At 40.1% G+C, this 15,000-nt stretch overlaps 2 protein-coding genes across 3 annotated transcripts in view; one reads left to right on the forward strand and one right to left on the reverse strand.

Moving 5' to 3' along the window:
- Nucleotides 1-15,000, reverse strand: part of ctnna1 (catenin (cadherin-associated protein), alpha 1) — a 134,599-nt gene that overhangs the window by 42,635 nt on the left and 76,964 nt on the right. For both annotated transcript variants that reach the window (XM_067457174.1, XM_067457173.1), the window contains exons 8-9: nt 5,673-5,753; nt 5,303-5,455 (exon numbers count right to left, since the gene is read on the reverse strand). In XM_067457174.1, the coding sequence (XP_067313275.1) occupies nt 5,303-5,455; nt 5,673-5,753 (234 nt within the window). The remainder of the gene's footprint in view (nt 1-5,302; nt 5,456-5,672; nt 5,754-15,000) is intronic.
- Nucleotides 10,604-15,000, forward strand: part of lrrtm2 (leucine rich repeat transmembrane neuronal 2) — a 4,453-nt gene continuing 56 nt past the window's right edge. The window contains exons 1-2 of the mRNA XM_067457171.1: nt 10,604-11,277; nt 11,955-15,000. The exon at nt 11,955-15,000 is cut by the window's right edge and continues 56 nt beyond it. Coding sequence (XP_067313272.1) covers nt 11,274-11,277; nt 11,955-13,579 — 1,629 coding nt within the window. The 5' untranslated portion in view covers nt 10,604-11,273 and the 3' untranslated portion in view covers nt 13,580-15,000. The remainder of the gene's footprint in view (nt 11,278-11,954) is intronic.

Here is a 15,000-nt window from a genome sequence, read left to right on the forward strand (position 1 = left end):
TTTTCAGCAATTTCTTTTTCTTTACTTTTTCAAAAAGCTCAACAGCATAATAAAAGTTGTGTTAAACCATACTGATGGACAAGATTGCAGTTAAGATTGGTTCAAATAAATTCCAGGGCTCGCAAAATTTCAAAATCCCTTGTAGCCCTTTAGGCAGGCACTGAGGCATGAGATTTTGGCAGCCTGAGAAGAATTTACCCTGAATTATTTTTATTTCTTTTATGATGTAGAAAATTGGACTTGGCTTTGAAATATCAATCAAAATCAAAACCGCAAACAAAACCGTATTTGTTTTTTCCTTTCTTTTTTTGATAAGCAATTAATTTAAAAAAATCTGAAATGAAAGTTGTATTTATCAAACAAACATAGTAGCTAATGACTTCTCTCATCCACCCACAATTAATTTAAATGTTATTTATTGTTTTGTACTTGGATCGCCCAATCGGTGGATATAAAACACGCACAACACACAGACGCTAGCAGAGCATAAGCAGCGTGTATTTTTTCTGGGACCCATGTTAACTGATAAGAGCATTTACAATGCACAAAGAGGCGTTTAAATGATTAAAACTAGAGGCATATCAACTTTAGTTTTAAGTTTACTTTTAATCATGTAAACTACCTATATACAACATATTATATGCATATGTGTTTGGGACAGAGGGGAACACTGTCGCATTTGCAGCAGATAAATGCTGCCCATCATAAATCAAAGCATTTTGGTAGCCCAACTGGAAAACACATTAGCCCCAGGACGTCGGGCTAGTGATTTTGAGAGCCTTAAATTCCCCTCCTCAACCATCTCTTGCTGCGAGGCAAGCCTTTACTGCCTGTCAAAAATTTAAGACTGTCCTCAGTGATGAAAGCCATCGGACATCCCATATATGGCGCATAGTTTTCAACCCACTGTTCCTTTTGTAACAGAAGGCAACTACATGAATGCAAGAAAAATCCCTGATGCACAAGAATACATTTCCTTGCCAACAGATTGGATACGAACCAGGACTGAGATGCTTCAGCTGTTCCAGACAATGCAGTTATTTTTTCCCCCATAACCTACATATTTCAAATCCTCTCTACCTACCCTCTACCAGACAAAGCAGACAACACAAGGTCAAGCATCAGCTGACCCCCTACACAGCTGAAATATGGGCTTCGTGCATTAGTAATTTGCTTTATACTAAAGAAATAACCCATGAGAAGCTGTGTGTTACAGTGGTACAGTTGTGGATGTTTTAGATTATTTTTTTGAAAGCAAAATCAATACAGACACCCATGTTCAATTAAGTAACAAGTATAATGATTATTTTTAATTAAAAACATATATCTTCAAATACCTATATTATTCACAGTTATTAATAAATAACAGCTTGCATTTAACATTTGCAAGGACAAAAGCAGACCTTGCCTCTGCATAAAATGAGGAAAGTATGCAAACCCTAATCATTCATAAATGCCTCTCAAATGGAATTATCAAAATGAGTCCATGTTTTGTTCATGTAATCCGTGTTTGGATTAAGGTTGGAATCCATATGGTGTGACCACTGACTGGTGTCAAATCAAGGCATGAAAAACAGAGAGAGAGAAGAAGGGGGGAGAAAAGCAGCAGAGAAGAATAAGGATTTGACTATTGGAGACGTGTGGTGCTTTGACTATCTTTAGCCCACAGTGAGACTGAGGCTTTTACTCATTACCCCTCCTTTTCCCTTCACTTTGATTTCCTTCACCAGTCCTTCCTCTGTACGAGCGTGTCACACGAGGGCAGGGCCTGCCCCCTGTGGGGAGAGGTCAGTCTGAAATGTCGGTAGATGACGTGTTACCACAGGGACTAAGATGAACAGATTTGAAAAACTAATGAGGATAGCTAACATTTCTGTCAGCTTGTCGCTGGCCCTGCCAATGTGAGCATGAGATCTAAAACCCCCAGTGATTCTGCATGAAAAACATCTATCTGGAAAATAAAACGCCACAAGAGACGCGGCCTATTTATCGGTCATGAATATGGTCACCACAAACAGACACAACAATGCATATTTCTCGAAGACCATCGAATAAGACACCGGATATGCAGCTGTTTTGCACTTCCCCCGCCGAGGCAGCACTTAACCTTGGGCTCTGAGGAGTTTCACTCTTTGGCTGAGCTTAAAATGTGATTCACAGTTGTGACTGCCCATACAAATGCAGTGATTCCTCAGCTGCGGCATTGTAAACCCAGCAGCCTTGCTGCATTTGTCCTAGGGTTGGGCGATGTCTCCTATATTGGCAGTTGACGATGTTTACAGTAAAACATTGCGATGGACAATATCGTTTGAGGGGGGCAGGGAGTCCATTTTACTATCTCTTTACATACATATTATATTCTATTTAAACTTTTATTTTGTTATTTTAATAACCCAACTAATGACTCATCCACACTTTCAAATAAGTTTGTGTTTGAGGGGGAAAACAGCTTTCTTCCACTTAAGAAGAGTTGTGCACTTAAGCATTTTTTTATTTTTACTATATCTCTTTACATTTATATATTTTATATAATGTAATTTCCTTATTGTAATAACCTTTTCGCAATCTGTTACGGAGCTATTCAATTTTGATTTTAATGTAGTTCAAATTACCACCTTACAATTAACGTAAATACGTAAAAAATACGTTATCAGAATCAGCTTTATTCTTTCGTCTTATTTGACATTATGGCCAAGGCAAAGTGTCTTTAAAAACATTAACCAGACAAAAGTTTGAAGTCTGAGTTTATCTTAAACTGTCGCTTCAGTGCAGTTCAGTCAGCCATCACAATGGACAATGATATCGTCCATCGGCACAACCCTAATTTATCCCATGGTATAAAATATGTTTGTTGACTCCTGTCTGAGACTTGACACAAAAAATATGGAGCATAAAAGATAAAAAGGCTGTAATACAACTTGCTCAGATCAAGCAGTCATGACAGAGACTTCTGTCGCATTCCTGCATAAATAGTGATGGCGCTGGCTATCGGTTAAAATGTATTCTGTTTTTACATCAGCTTGCATGTTAAAATCAGAATGGAAAGTTTCTCTCCTTCAAGCATATACTAACTACTTGCGGAAATGACAGTTTCCATTTCTTCTGCTTCGTGGGTGGCATAGAGCATTCTTAATTAGCCATTTAGAAAGCTATATATTCTCAAAATTATCTAGCATTCTGGTATAATTAGGGCCTTTCAGGCTCATGGAAGGGCGCAGCCTGTCAACAGGGCATCCTACAAATATCTTATGATCTAACAAATAAGGTCAAAAGTTTTAAAACTATTGCACAAAACTAGGGCTGGGCGATAAAACGATAACTAATTATCACGATATAATTTTCCTGGATAAAACGATAACCGTTCTATAAATTCGCGATATAATGTTTATGCGCTATGCGTAATTCTGCGCATGCGCATTGCAGGCTTCTGGGTGCTGCACGCAGTGTTGTTTACAGTCAGTGGCTGACAGGCTTGGAGGAACGGAGTGAAAAGGAGCGAGAAAAATGAGAGAGAGTGAAGAAAATGCAGCGCTCACGACCAGCTCGGAGGACAAAGATATCACTGACAAGTTAGTTCGCTCAACTTCAGTGGTTTGGAGCTATTTTTATCCGACATAAAACAGAGCGACGTATGTGGACTGCATATCACACTAGGTTCACGTTACCACGCGGGATATAATTATTAAATGATCCTGCTTCGAAGTTCCTCCATATAACAGAGCCCAACACAGCGGCAAATCTATATTAACTACATTCATGCACAGGCTTATCACCTTGTTAGTTGTAGAGGGTGACTGACAACAGGCTAACGCTACCAAACTATAATCACTAAAACATCGGACTTGTACATCGCTATCATAATTGTTTGTCTTTGGTGATGTATTAATGACTCAGCTTCGCATGTATCAAAAGAGAAATATTTTCATTCGATGTTTAAAATGAATAAAATAGACAGCCCTTACTGGAGATCCACAAATAATGAACTTTCTACTCTCTCTCCTCTCCCAACCAGCCCACTGTCGGTGAGGTGTGTGTGTGTGTGTGTGTGTGTGTGTGTGTGTGTGTGTGTGTGTGTGTGTGTGTGTGTGTGTGTGTGTGTGGTGTGTGTGTGTCAGTCAGTGAGATGCATGCGTGTGTGTGTGTGTGTGAGATGCACAGTGGACCAATCCACTATGAGGCAAGAGAGGGGGACTCAAAATGTTTATAACTTAAAACACATTTTTTTGCCCGTTTGCGTTTTTAGCGTTTTACTACTTACACAATTAAGTATATATAATGATATTATTGATATATAGTGTAGAGTAAAAAATGCTGACTACAGTTAAGATTTTATTAAATAAATTTACCTGAGTTTTAATAAATTGTTCACCTGTTTGGGAAGTGTTTGTTATGTTTTGAAAATAAAGGATAGTTTAAAACCACAGTTAACTGTCTGTTTTCTACATCTTTCACGCAGGAGCAAAAATATGCCTTTAAACTTTAAAGAAATAAAGATTTTACATTTATCGTGATATTTATCGATATTGACTGATATGGAAAATCATATCGTGATAATTTTTTTGGGCCATATCGCCCAGCCCTACACAAAACTATTGGGATGACTAAGTCCTTGCAAAATCTAAAGATTATGCATAATAATATGAAAGTCGCACACAGCAAGTGACTTAAAATCTGACAGTAATTGTCTTAATCTGTTGAAGGCTGCAAATTTGTTACAAAAGTGATGCTTTGATGGGGATGATTTAAGAGATGCAACTACTCTGCAGCACGTTCAAGCATGTTGTCAGCATACTAAACTCTTTCCCCTTTAAAGCATAGCATTCTAAAATATGAAAGCTAAAAAAAACATGCTGATACAAATCAGTTAGGCGGTCTATCCTGACTCTAATTTCAATCTTGTGTGGCAGAACATCTCACTTGGTTTCATGCAAGTTACAACTACTACAAAAAGCAAGTCAGTCACTCAAAGCTTTTACATTGCATGCACAAACACAACTTTGGGTCAGGACTGGGCTGTGCATTTCAACATAATTACCTCTTCTAATTAGGCCACACTAAATCTCTGAAAGGCTTATCTGAGTGATGAACAATAAACAAAAAAGTGCGTTAACCAAAGACAACAGACCTACAATCATGGTTCATGTGTGTTCTCTTCGAGATGCCATGTTGAAAAAATAATAGCTAGTTTGGATGAGTACAAATAATGTTCCATCATTTGTTTTGAAACAATTCCAGAATTTAAAATCCGCAATAGACAAGGGACAGTAATTGGCACTTTATAGAGCAGAAAACAGGTGCCTACCTCAATCAGTTTGTTGGCGTGCTCACGGAAAACTTGGGCATATTCCTTCACCTCCTTTTCATTACCATTTTTGGCAGCCTCAATCAATACCAGCAGTGGAACATTGGTCTCAAGAAAAGAGTCCGACACGTGGTCCATCACAGCTTTTCGCAGCTGAAATTATGAATACACAAACACACAAATTCTTAGCTAGAGTATGATCATTCAGAGCACCTGGACTTGGTGTATTCATTTTTAATACGCAATGTAAACAGAGCATGCATCTAAAGAGGGACAGTCATGATCCATTATGAAAAAAGACGTAAAATGTTCTTGTTGACACTTAATCATAATAAATATGAATCTGAGCTCTGTTTCATGGTGAACAGACCTGTCTGCGCAGGTCACGGGTCTTCTTAGTCATCCTGTCGATGGCCATGTTGAGGGCATCACTCTTGTCTTTATGTCCAGCCTGTGATAAAAAACAATATAAATATAATTAGAGAGTCTCATTTAAACTCGTTATAGTCAGGCTCGCTGGGAAAAAGAAAAGGTGGGAGTTAGAGCTTAAAGCTGAAAGGACAAGACAAACTTATAAGATATGATGGATAAGATGCATTATCCACAGAGGGAGAAAAAAAGTAAAACTGCATGAGTCAGTTTAATGGTTGTAACCCCCTGTGGCAAACATTTCATTTCATTCTTGAAAACTTTGTAGGGGGTTTGATTCCTTTACCCCATTAAGTGATTGTTTCATATGACTAACGTGACTTGTGGTACTGTCAGGAGGCACCCGCCCACATTCTTTCACTGATACATTTTTCATTTTAAAAATCCAGAGATTTTGTCTGCCACATTCTTGAGCTGGGCTTAAGTAGTCCGTGAAATAATTCATGACACAAATAGCTTTCCTGCAGTGCAAATACAACACAAAAAAAGGATGGAGGGGAAGGCACACTTAAAAATTTGTTAAAAAGCGACAGATGCTTTTGAACTGGTGTCCGATTCTTCCAGCCCCAACATTCAAGGATTAAAATGTAAGCAAGGCACTTACATCTTCAAATAAAACCCATTATGTGATAGAACTGACAGCTTTTAACAATAGAAAAAGTTCAGGGGAAGGTAAGCAGGAAGAGTAAATCTGGTCAAGTAGAGTTCACATGTTAGCCAACACAATGAAAGGCAATTGATGTCGGAGATAACTCCGAGCAATTTCCACGGTTTAGAAGGTGTTTTCATCTCCAGCGCTCCCAGTCAAGTCGGCTAGTGTGGGAGAGCGAATCTCACTCACATGCCCCAGACAAATTGCTCATGTGCAGCGGGTAAGTAAATCTCCAGCAAAGGGAAATGCCTAAGGGAAGGCCGTCACAGGGGCACAAGCACAAAAGCATGACAGTCAATGAAATATGGCAGTGTCACTGGCAGATCAGCCCCCATCTACCCTCACCTCACTGGGTGGTACACGGTTGGAGCCAAGTGAACGCCATCGGCTTTAATCCCCTCCTGATTTTGTGCTGATCGGATGAAAGCACTTCAGAACAACGTAGACTCTTGTGTGTAATGTGAGGATGTCAATTCAAAATTTCCTACCTTCAGGTGAGTTGCTCATTGAGTTGAACAAAAATTTCATACATTAGTGTGAATGGAACAATTATCCACAGAATTCCTAAGTAAACTTGATGGATTAGCTATATGATCGCATGTTTCCCCCAGAGGTTGAAATGACTTGGATCACTTAATATTGATTTTGCTTTGAGCAGCACCACTTAAAAGGTAGGATAGGTAAGAATTGGTTAAAACACTTTTTTTCCCCAAATTTGTTTAAACTTTCTTTATATATCAATACATAATTAAAATGTAAGTACTCTGAAAAAGAAAGTATAAAAATTGAGTGTCTGTAGACCTCTCACGTTTTACAGACAGCTCATTATTTCCATTCACTCCACCTTCTCCCTTCTGGGCCCTTTCCAAAGCCACGCCCCCAAAACACATGAACGCGCCTCACCGGCCGCTCAGCTGGAAGACGCATTATTTACCTCAGACGAGCAGTGTGCATGTAGTGACATCATGTCTGAATCACATGTAATAAAACATCTAACTTCATCAGTATGAATATAATAAGATGTCTTTTAGTACTCACTATCAAGCTAGAATACCGATACTGGTAAAGTTTAAAAGATATTTTTGTTTGATTTGATAACAAGCTAGTTATATTTATAAGGCAAAGAAAACAGGTAGCATCGATGCATGTTTTTCCAATAACATCAGTTATACTAATGAAGATGAATTTCGTGTAAGATTCATAACATATACTGTGTTTTGCATGTAAGAGTTTCCATGATGAAAGCATTGCTGATTAGTAGCAGCTAAAGCTAACTTAGTTCTAAAAAAAAAGTTCCTGGATGCAGTGTACTAGCTTTTACACATGCATTTTGTTATGTAAAGTTAAATTTTGCTAAATTCAGAAATAGCAGAAATACAGCCAGCAATGAGTCGTTTTTCAGGTCCCTCAGTTCTCACCATCGTTGAAAAGCCACGCAGATATTTACTCGCATTTGATTTCTTTGTTTATCCAAAGACTTTCTGTGCATTGCCTTTTCTCGTACGGTCTTCCTTTTTTGCATTGTTTGCCTTCGCTGACTGTAAAACCCTGCACTGTGAATTTTGAATGCTCTTTCTCTGCCATTATTTTGCCTAAGTTTCTTGCCTCTTGAGCTGCTCAAATCAAACGAGCGCGCATGTGGGCAGACCCTGTAGCGAAAGCCGTGGTCGCAATGGTAGCGAGAGAGAGTGACAGTCGCCCAAGCCAATCATTTGTTTCGTCCCGAACTAAAATAATATGCTGTGTTTATTGCAGATTAAAAAGTCTAGAGTCACTCGATTTTTATACTCTCCTTTTCAGAGTACTAACATTTTATTTATGTATTGACATATAAAGAAAGTTTAAACAAATTTGGACAAAAGTGTTTTAGATCAGTCCTACCTATCCCACCTTTAATTGGGCAGTCATTTGATTCCTTACACTAGTTTACATGGTGTTTTCACACATAGTTAAAGATGGTCAGGTAAAACCATGCTTGCAGCATGAACAAATCTCCCCACAGATCGGTGGGGGAATTTCTTTTTTTAAACAATCCTCCTTGCCAGACATCTCTTAAGGGCAGATTACACACCAACAGAGAAAGTATCTGTAAAAAAGTAATATGACCTATAGAAAAAAATGACAAACAAATAAATCATATGCAAAACAAAAAAAATAAATGGCCCAGGTCATTTTAGAAAGTGACCACCCCAAAAAAAGAAACGCAGATGTTCAAAATAAGCACAGTAGCTACAATGGCACAAAAGCAATTTTAGCTCAACCTATACTCACCATGTGCAAAGGAGAAGAAAAAAAAGTAGCAGTGAGTGGCTGCAGAAAAATCACAGAATAACTACAACAGACCAACCATTACGCATAACAGGAATTATTTTTCACAGCAGGTGATTTGACAGCCGTCAAAAATTATTTTAAAGTATTGAAAGTGGATGTGTTACAAAAGTAGTGCATTGGTGGCTGTAGTGGCGTCATTTAAGGATAAAGGAGACATGTTTAAAAAATGACTATGATGTCTTTGTCAGCAAACAAAAACATTTGTTTCTCTATATAATGAAACCTCTTTATATTGACTCATTCCCACAGACTTTGTGCGCACACTTTGGGTGTGAGCCGCCTCTCAGTACTAGCCGCCTCTCAGTACTAAATCGAGATAATTTTTGCGACTAAACAGTCAAATACACATACAATAATGTCAAAATGCCGGTATTGACAAGTATTCACGGAAACTCGTTATAAAATGTTCTAATATACAAAGCATCCATGTAACTGCGTCAACAATGCACATGCATCATGGTGCTCCCCCTACAGGGGTACAGGTAAATATTTTTGTAAATTAAGTTGAGTGAGTTTAAACCACTGGAGTCACACGGATGAAATTATGTCCATTCTACTATTCTGGACCTAGAAAGTAATGTAGCTCCAAATAAAGCGACAGAAAGCTCTATAATTTCAAAAAATATCTTTGTGTCCCAAAGACGAACAAAGGTCTCACATTTGTGAAAAAAACATTAGGATAAGTGCCATTTGTGTGTAAAAACCCTTTAGCCACTCCCCTCCAACAGTCAATCTGCTACATCAGACCCGTACAGTCTGTAAGAGCGTGGGATGGAGCGGCAGTGCACCAAAATAAAACCTCTATTCAATATTTTGTTTTACTTGGAAATATGTGGGATTTTAAATGAACATTAACAGTAAAGAAAATGCAAATGTATGACACTTGCATCAGGTCTTAAAGTGCCTAATATACCTGCTGCCAAATTATGAGATATTAAAAATAACCATGTCAGTTTTCCCCCATAGTATCGGTCAAAAATGCGGCCATGCTGAGTGGCTAGCAACTTTTGAAATCCACTCGCCACAGTGGCAGGTTAGCAAAACACAATGATAAAATATTAATTAAATAGACATTATCCATTTTCACGGTCATCCACATTTAGCCTGTAAGCTTGATAGGCTGTCATTAAAAAAAGGCTGTTTCATTAAAAAAGGAACAGTTTGATTTCCATTACATTAAGTTCAGCAAACCGAAATGAAGAAAAAAAAAATCAGCCAAATGACAGGAACTGAGAAAAATGCAGACAACAGCTAAGTTGTGTTTGTCTTATGTTTAGTGAAATCTCCTGTGGGGCTATGCAGTGTGAATGCTCTATTAAGTCCAGCATTCAGATCGTCTCTCAACCACTGCAGATCGACAGGAGTATAAAAGGTCTCTGACGTCGGTTTGCTTGTGACGCGTTTTGTGTAGAAGACCTGAACAAACCAAAGGGAGAGAGAAGGGAAGGGCCAATCTGATTGCAAGTCATCGTATATCAAATTAAGCATCAGCTTCCTGTGCCAACTTAATTATATCATAAATTCATTCATCAACACTTAATTGAAGTAAAAACACAAGCTAAATCATTTGAAATAGCTTGTTTTAATTTACAGCTACAAAGAGGTAAAGCACCCAACAAAAACTAAACAAAAGCACTATAACACGTATACATGTACATAGGCACATACAAAAACAAACTGAGCAGACAGGAAAGAGAAAAAGAGATTTAATGTAATTGTTCATTTCTGCTGTGAACTGCCGCAACACGTTGCAGTTATCAATATTCTGACTGTGACGAACAAGAGGAAAAAAAGTAAGGGAGGGGGAGGGTGCTTTGAATCAAACGGCAAAGCACTGTGCAAGTGTGCAAGGCGGAAAGTGAGCGAGCCAGGGAGCGAACCAAAGCGCGCATGAGAGAGGGAGAGAGAGAGAGAGAAACTGCACTGATGATCGACGCCAGCCTGCCACCACTCTGTAGCAGTGAGTGGCTGCAACAAAAGCACAGAATAACATCTCCGCTCCTCTCCTCTGCTTTTCCCCTCACTGCATCTCCCTTCCTCGGTGCAGAGAACGCCACACAACACAGCAGAGCCACATGGAACTGCCGTCGCAAGTACAGCCGCTGCCTGCCATCAACAAGTTAGGGATGAAGGACCTTGAGTACTGAAAGAGGAATACGTGATCTTCAATTAACCAATTGAGCTGACATCATTGCGGTGGAAAAGGAAAGAGGGACGGAGGGATCTGATCAGCGGTGCTGCTTTGGATGCAAATCATCAACTTCAAATTTAAGGATTCTTGGAAGGCAAACAATGCTCATCTCTTTTTAATCTGGAAATTGAATAGCAGGACTGAAAAAAGGACAGAGCCCCCTAAAAAGAGAAAACAGCATCCCAGGACATGGAATTCCTGAATTCGGTTCAACTGGGGGGGCTCAGCAGTTCTTTATTTCTGAAGAGCTTGATTCCTCTTGTATTTACCCAAAAGGTTTTTTTCCCTTTGGATTTCTCTTCCATCTGGCTGCTCCAAAAGTCTGCAGAAAAAGACAGTTGAATGCAGCCTCCGATGTACACAAAAGAATGGGTAAGTTAGCCCTTTTATTCACAGAGTCTGGACCTGAATAGGCAATGTAGTGAATAGGAGAGGGTGGGGGGTGGGGGGAGAGAGAGACAGTGGCTGTCAGGGTCTCTAGAAACATCTATATATTTAAAATGCTTTCCCCCTTTTTTATAGGTTTGTCATTTCCAGCAAAGGGGGAAAAAGCAGGATTACAAGCTACTTACAATCAAAATACTACTTAAAAATAAATAAAAGGAAAATAAAGGCATGCTCAGTTGTGTGTGTGTGTGTGTGTGTGTGTGTGTGTGTGTGTGTGTGTGTGTGTGTGTGTGTGTGTGTGTGTGTGTGTGTGTTTGGGGGGGGGGGGGGGGTCATCATAAGAAAAGAAAGAAAATGTTTAAGGACTATAAACCTAAAGCACCTGCAAATATAAACTAAATTTTGCAATACTGCAGTCCAAGCACATAAATGGATAAATGCCTGCATTCTAATGTCCTAAGCATAACTATCAAAAAAAATTAGCAATTAACTGAACAGTCATTTTAAATGTTCTTAAAATTATTGGATCAACAAGCAGATTGCTTTTCCTGTTGACAAATATAGAGAGAGCGCATGTATTATAGTGGAAAAAATATTCTGTGTACTGCAGAGATTAGATTTCCCTCCCCCTGGTTTATTTTCTTATCTTTAAACCCACCTAGGTTTCCATTCAAGGTGGCCATTGGTGGGACAAGCACCAGCGGCACTTTGTGTGATCAGCATGCTACTGTGCCTCCCTCCTGTGTCATGCACAACCTGCCCCCAGAAATGCCGATGTGAAGACCTGCAGTTTTACTGCGACACGCAGGGGCTCCTGGCGCCCCCAGACGGTGTGGATAAAGGGGCCCTTGGACTTTCGCTTAGACACAACAGCATCAGCGAGCTCAGCTCAGACCAGTTCTTTGGTTTCACCCAGCTCACTTGGCTTCATCTGGACCACAACCAAATAACCACCGTGCATGAGGATGCCTTCCAGGGGCTCTACAAGCTCAAAGACCTTAACCTGAGCTCAAACCGCATCACCAAGCTGCCAAACACAACCTTCATCCACCTCATCAACCTGCAGATCTTGGATCTCTCCTTCAACCAGATGATGGCTCTGGAGCCAGAGCTCTTTCACGGGCTCCGGAAACTTCAGATCCTTCACCTGCGGTCAAACTCCCTGCGCACGACACCTGTGCGAGCCTTCTGGGACTGCCGGAGCCTGGAATACCTTGGCCTGAGCAACAACCGGCTCCGAAGCCTGGCCCGGAACGGCTTTGCCGGGTTAATTAAGCTCCGGGAGCTCCATTTGGAACACAATCACTTGACCAAGATTAACTTGGCGCATTTCCCTCGCCTGGTTGCCCTGCAGTTCCTTTATTTACAGTGGAACAAGATCAACAATTTAACGTGCACCATGGAATGGAAATGGACAACTCTGGAGAAACTGGATCTCACTGGAAACGAGATACGTGTACTCACCCCCGACGTGTTTGAGACTTTGCCCAGCCTCAAGATCTTGCTGCTGGATAACAACAAACTGACCAACCTCGATACCCAAACCATGGATATGTGGAAGTCCCTAACTGCGATCGGGTTGTCGAGCAACCTTTGGGAATGTACCAAAAGGATCTGCAATTTGGCCACTTGGCTGAGCACCTTTAAGGGTCGATGGGAGCATTCTATCCTCTGCCACAGTCCTGAGTACGCACAGGGCGAGGAAATACTGGATGCTGTTTACGGGTTCCAACTTTGCCAAAATTTCTCGGCCCCGGTCATACTGACCAGTACCAGCACGGATGCCATGCTCCCTGAGATCACAAGCTCCCTGTTTGGAAATATGCAGACCCCTACGCAAGACTTCTATGCAGAGGATTTTGGGAGCTTTACGATTGTCACTACTACCACCACCACCACCCAACCCCCACGCACTGCCCTTGCTACTACCATGACGGTGGAGGGGGCAGATGTTACAGAGGACTACTCTGCTATGGACAACACAGTGCTGACCCAGAGGGTCATCATTGGCACCATGGCTCTGTTGTTTTCATTCTTTCTCATTATTTTTGTAGTGTACATATCAAGAAAATGCTGCCCTCCCACTCTGAGGCGAATCCGCCATTGCACGGCCATTCAGAACCGGCGACAGATGAGGACCCAGCAGAGGCAGCCAATGGCGGACCTGGCTACACAGGTGCCCTATAATGAGTATGAGCCCAGTCACGAGGAGGGTGCACTTGTGATCATCAATGGCTATGGGCAGTGCAAATGTCAGCAACTGCCTTACAAAGAGTGTGAAGTATAAACTATTTATTCTTGCAGTTTATGGGTTTAACCATGCGTCCATTTCAAAAGATACAGGGTTTGCTTTTGGACATTTTTTTGTTCCTTTTTCAGTTTGTATGAAGAAGAAAGCTTCTTTGAAATTGTTAGCTTTGGAAATCTATGAAAGCTTGAGACGACTGGGATGAATTTGAAAAGAGGAAATATAGAGAAATCCACAAGTTTATTTTTGTAATACAAATGCAAAGGTTCATATCTAGCTGGGGCAATCAATCTCAGCAGAGGAAGATTGGATGCGTCAATGCATCACCAGTTTGTGTACTATGTATTCTGCAGCACAGAGAAGATGAGAAATCTATAGCCAAACCACCTGGAACCCTGTGCTCCAGAAAACAGTTTATAAAATGACATATCTTCTGATACATGGTGAAATTTTATTATATGGAAAAATAGTGTTACATATGCTGAGCAGTGCAAATTTAAAAGGATAAAAAAAAAGACTTTGTGCACGTTAGCAACACTATAGATCTCACTCACATTCACTTTTGGGGAGAGGAAACAAAAAAAAATCTGATGAATACAAAGCATAATTTTTAACTGACCTTTTCTAAATTGAGAACAAGTACTATTACAAATTGAGCCACATAATGAAATTTAGATTTGAACAGGGAATTCAACCCACTCGCGTTACTTGGCTTCCTCATGTGGCAGAAAAGATCCTTTCACTTTAATCAAGTCTTAAATTCAAACTAATGAGAACACTTAACAGCCTTCCCGTTTCTGCATTTGGTTAAATTCAATAAACTCTGTCCACTTCCTTGAAATCTTAAAGCCTAGCACTTTGTGTGAAAAGGTTAATGTTCAATATGGCTCTACACTGGTTCTAACAAAATGGCCAAACTATTACAACTTCAGCAGGGATTGACAAGGTTCAACAAAGGCAAATGCTCGATTATCATTGTGCATATATTCTTACATAAGATTGCTTAAAACACTGACATCCTCACTGTGATAGAACAATGCTGCTTAGATCACTGCATCATTAATTAAATGGTAGAGACCATCAAAGAAAGCTACATGAAGCAAACACCAGCCAGAACAACTTAATAGTGAGATGGGTAGGGATAAGAAAGGAGAAATGCAGAGGACGCAGACAACAGTCTCCTAAAAATAAATGTGCACGCTTTGCGTCGCACTATTCGAATGCAGCAAAGAGTATAATCGCACCTGACAGCTTCAACATTGAGTCAATTAAGCCCTAGGAAAACAAATCTAATATTCTGTCACCCAAAACCTCTGTCCTGAATATTTCAGCCTCCTCGGCCAGTACAAAAATCAGAGAGAGAGAGAGAGAGAGACAGAGACAGAGAGAGACAGAGAGAGACAGAGAGAGACAGAGAGAGAGAGAGAGAGAGAGAGAGAGAGAGAGAGAGAGAGAGAGAG

The sequence above is a fragment of the Pseudorasbora parva genome, chromosome 11, assembly GCF_024679245.1.
Source record: "Pseudorasbora parva isolate DD20220531a chromosome 11, ASM2467924v1, whole genome shotgun sequence".
In the NCBI taxonomy this organism is placed as follows: Eukaryota; Metazoa; Chordata; class Actinopteri; order Cypriniformes; family Gobionidae; genus Pseudorasbora; species Pseudorasbora parva.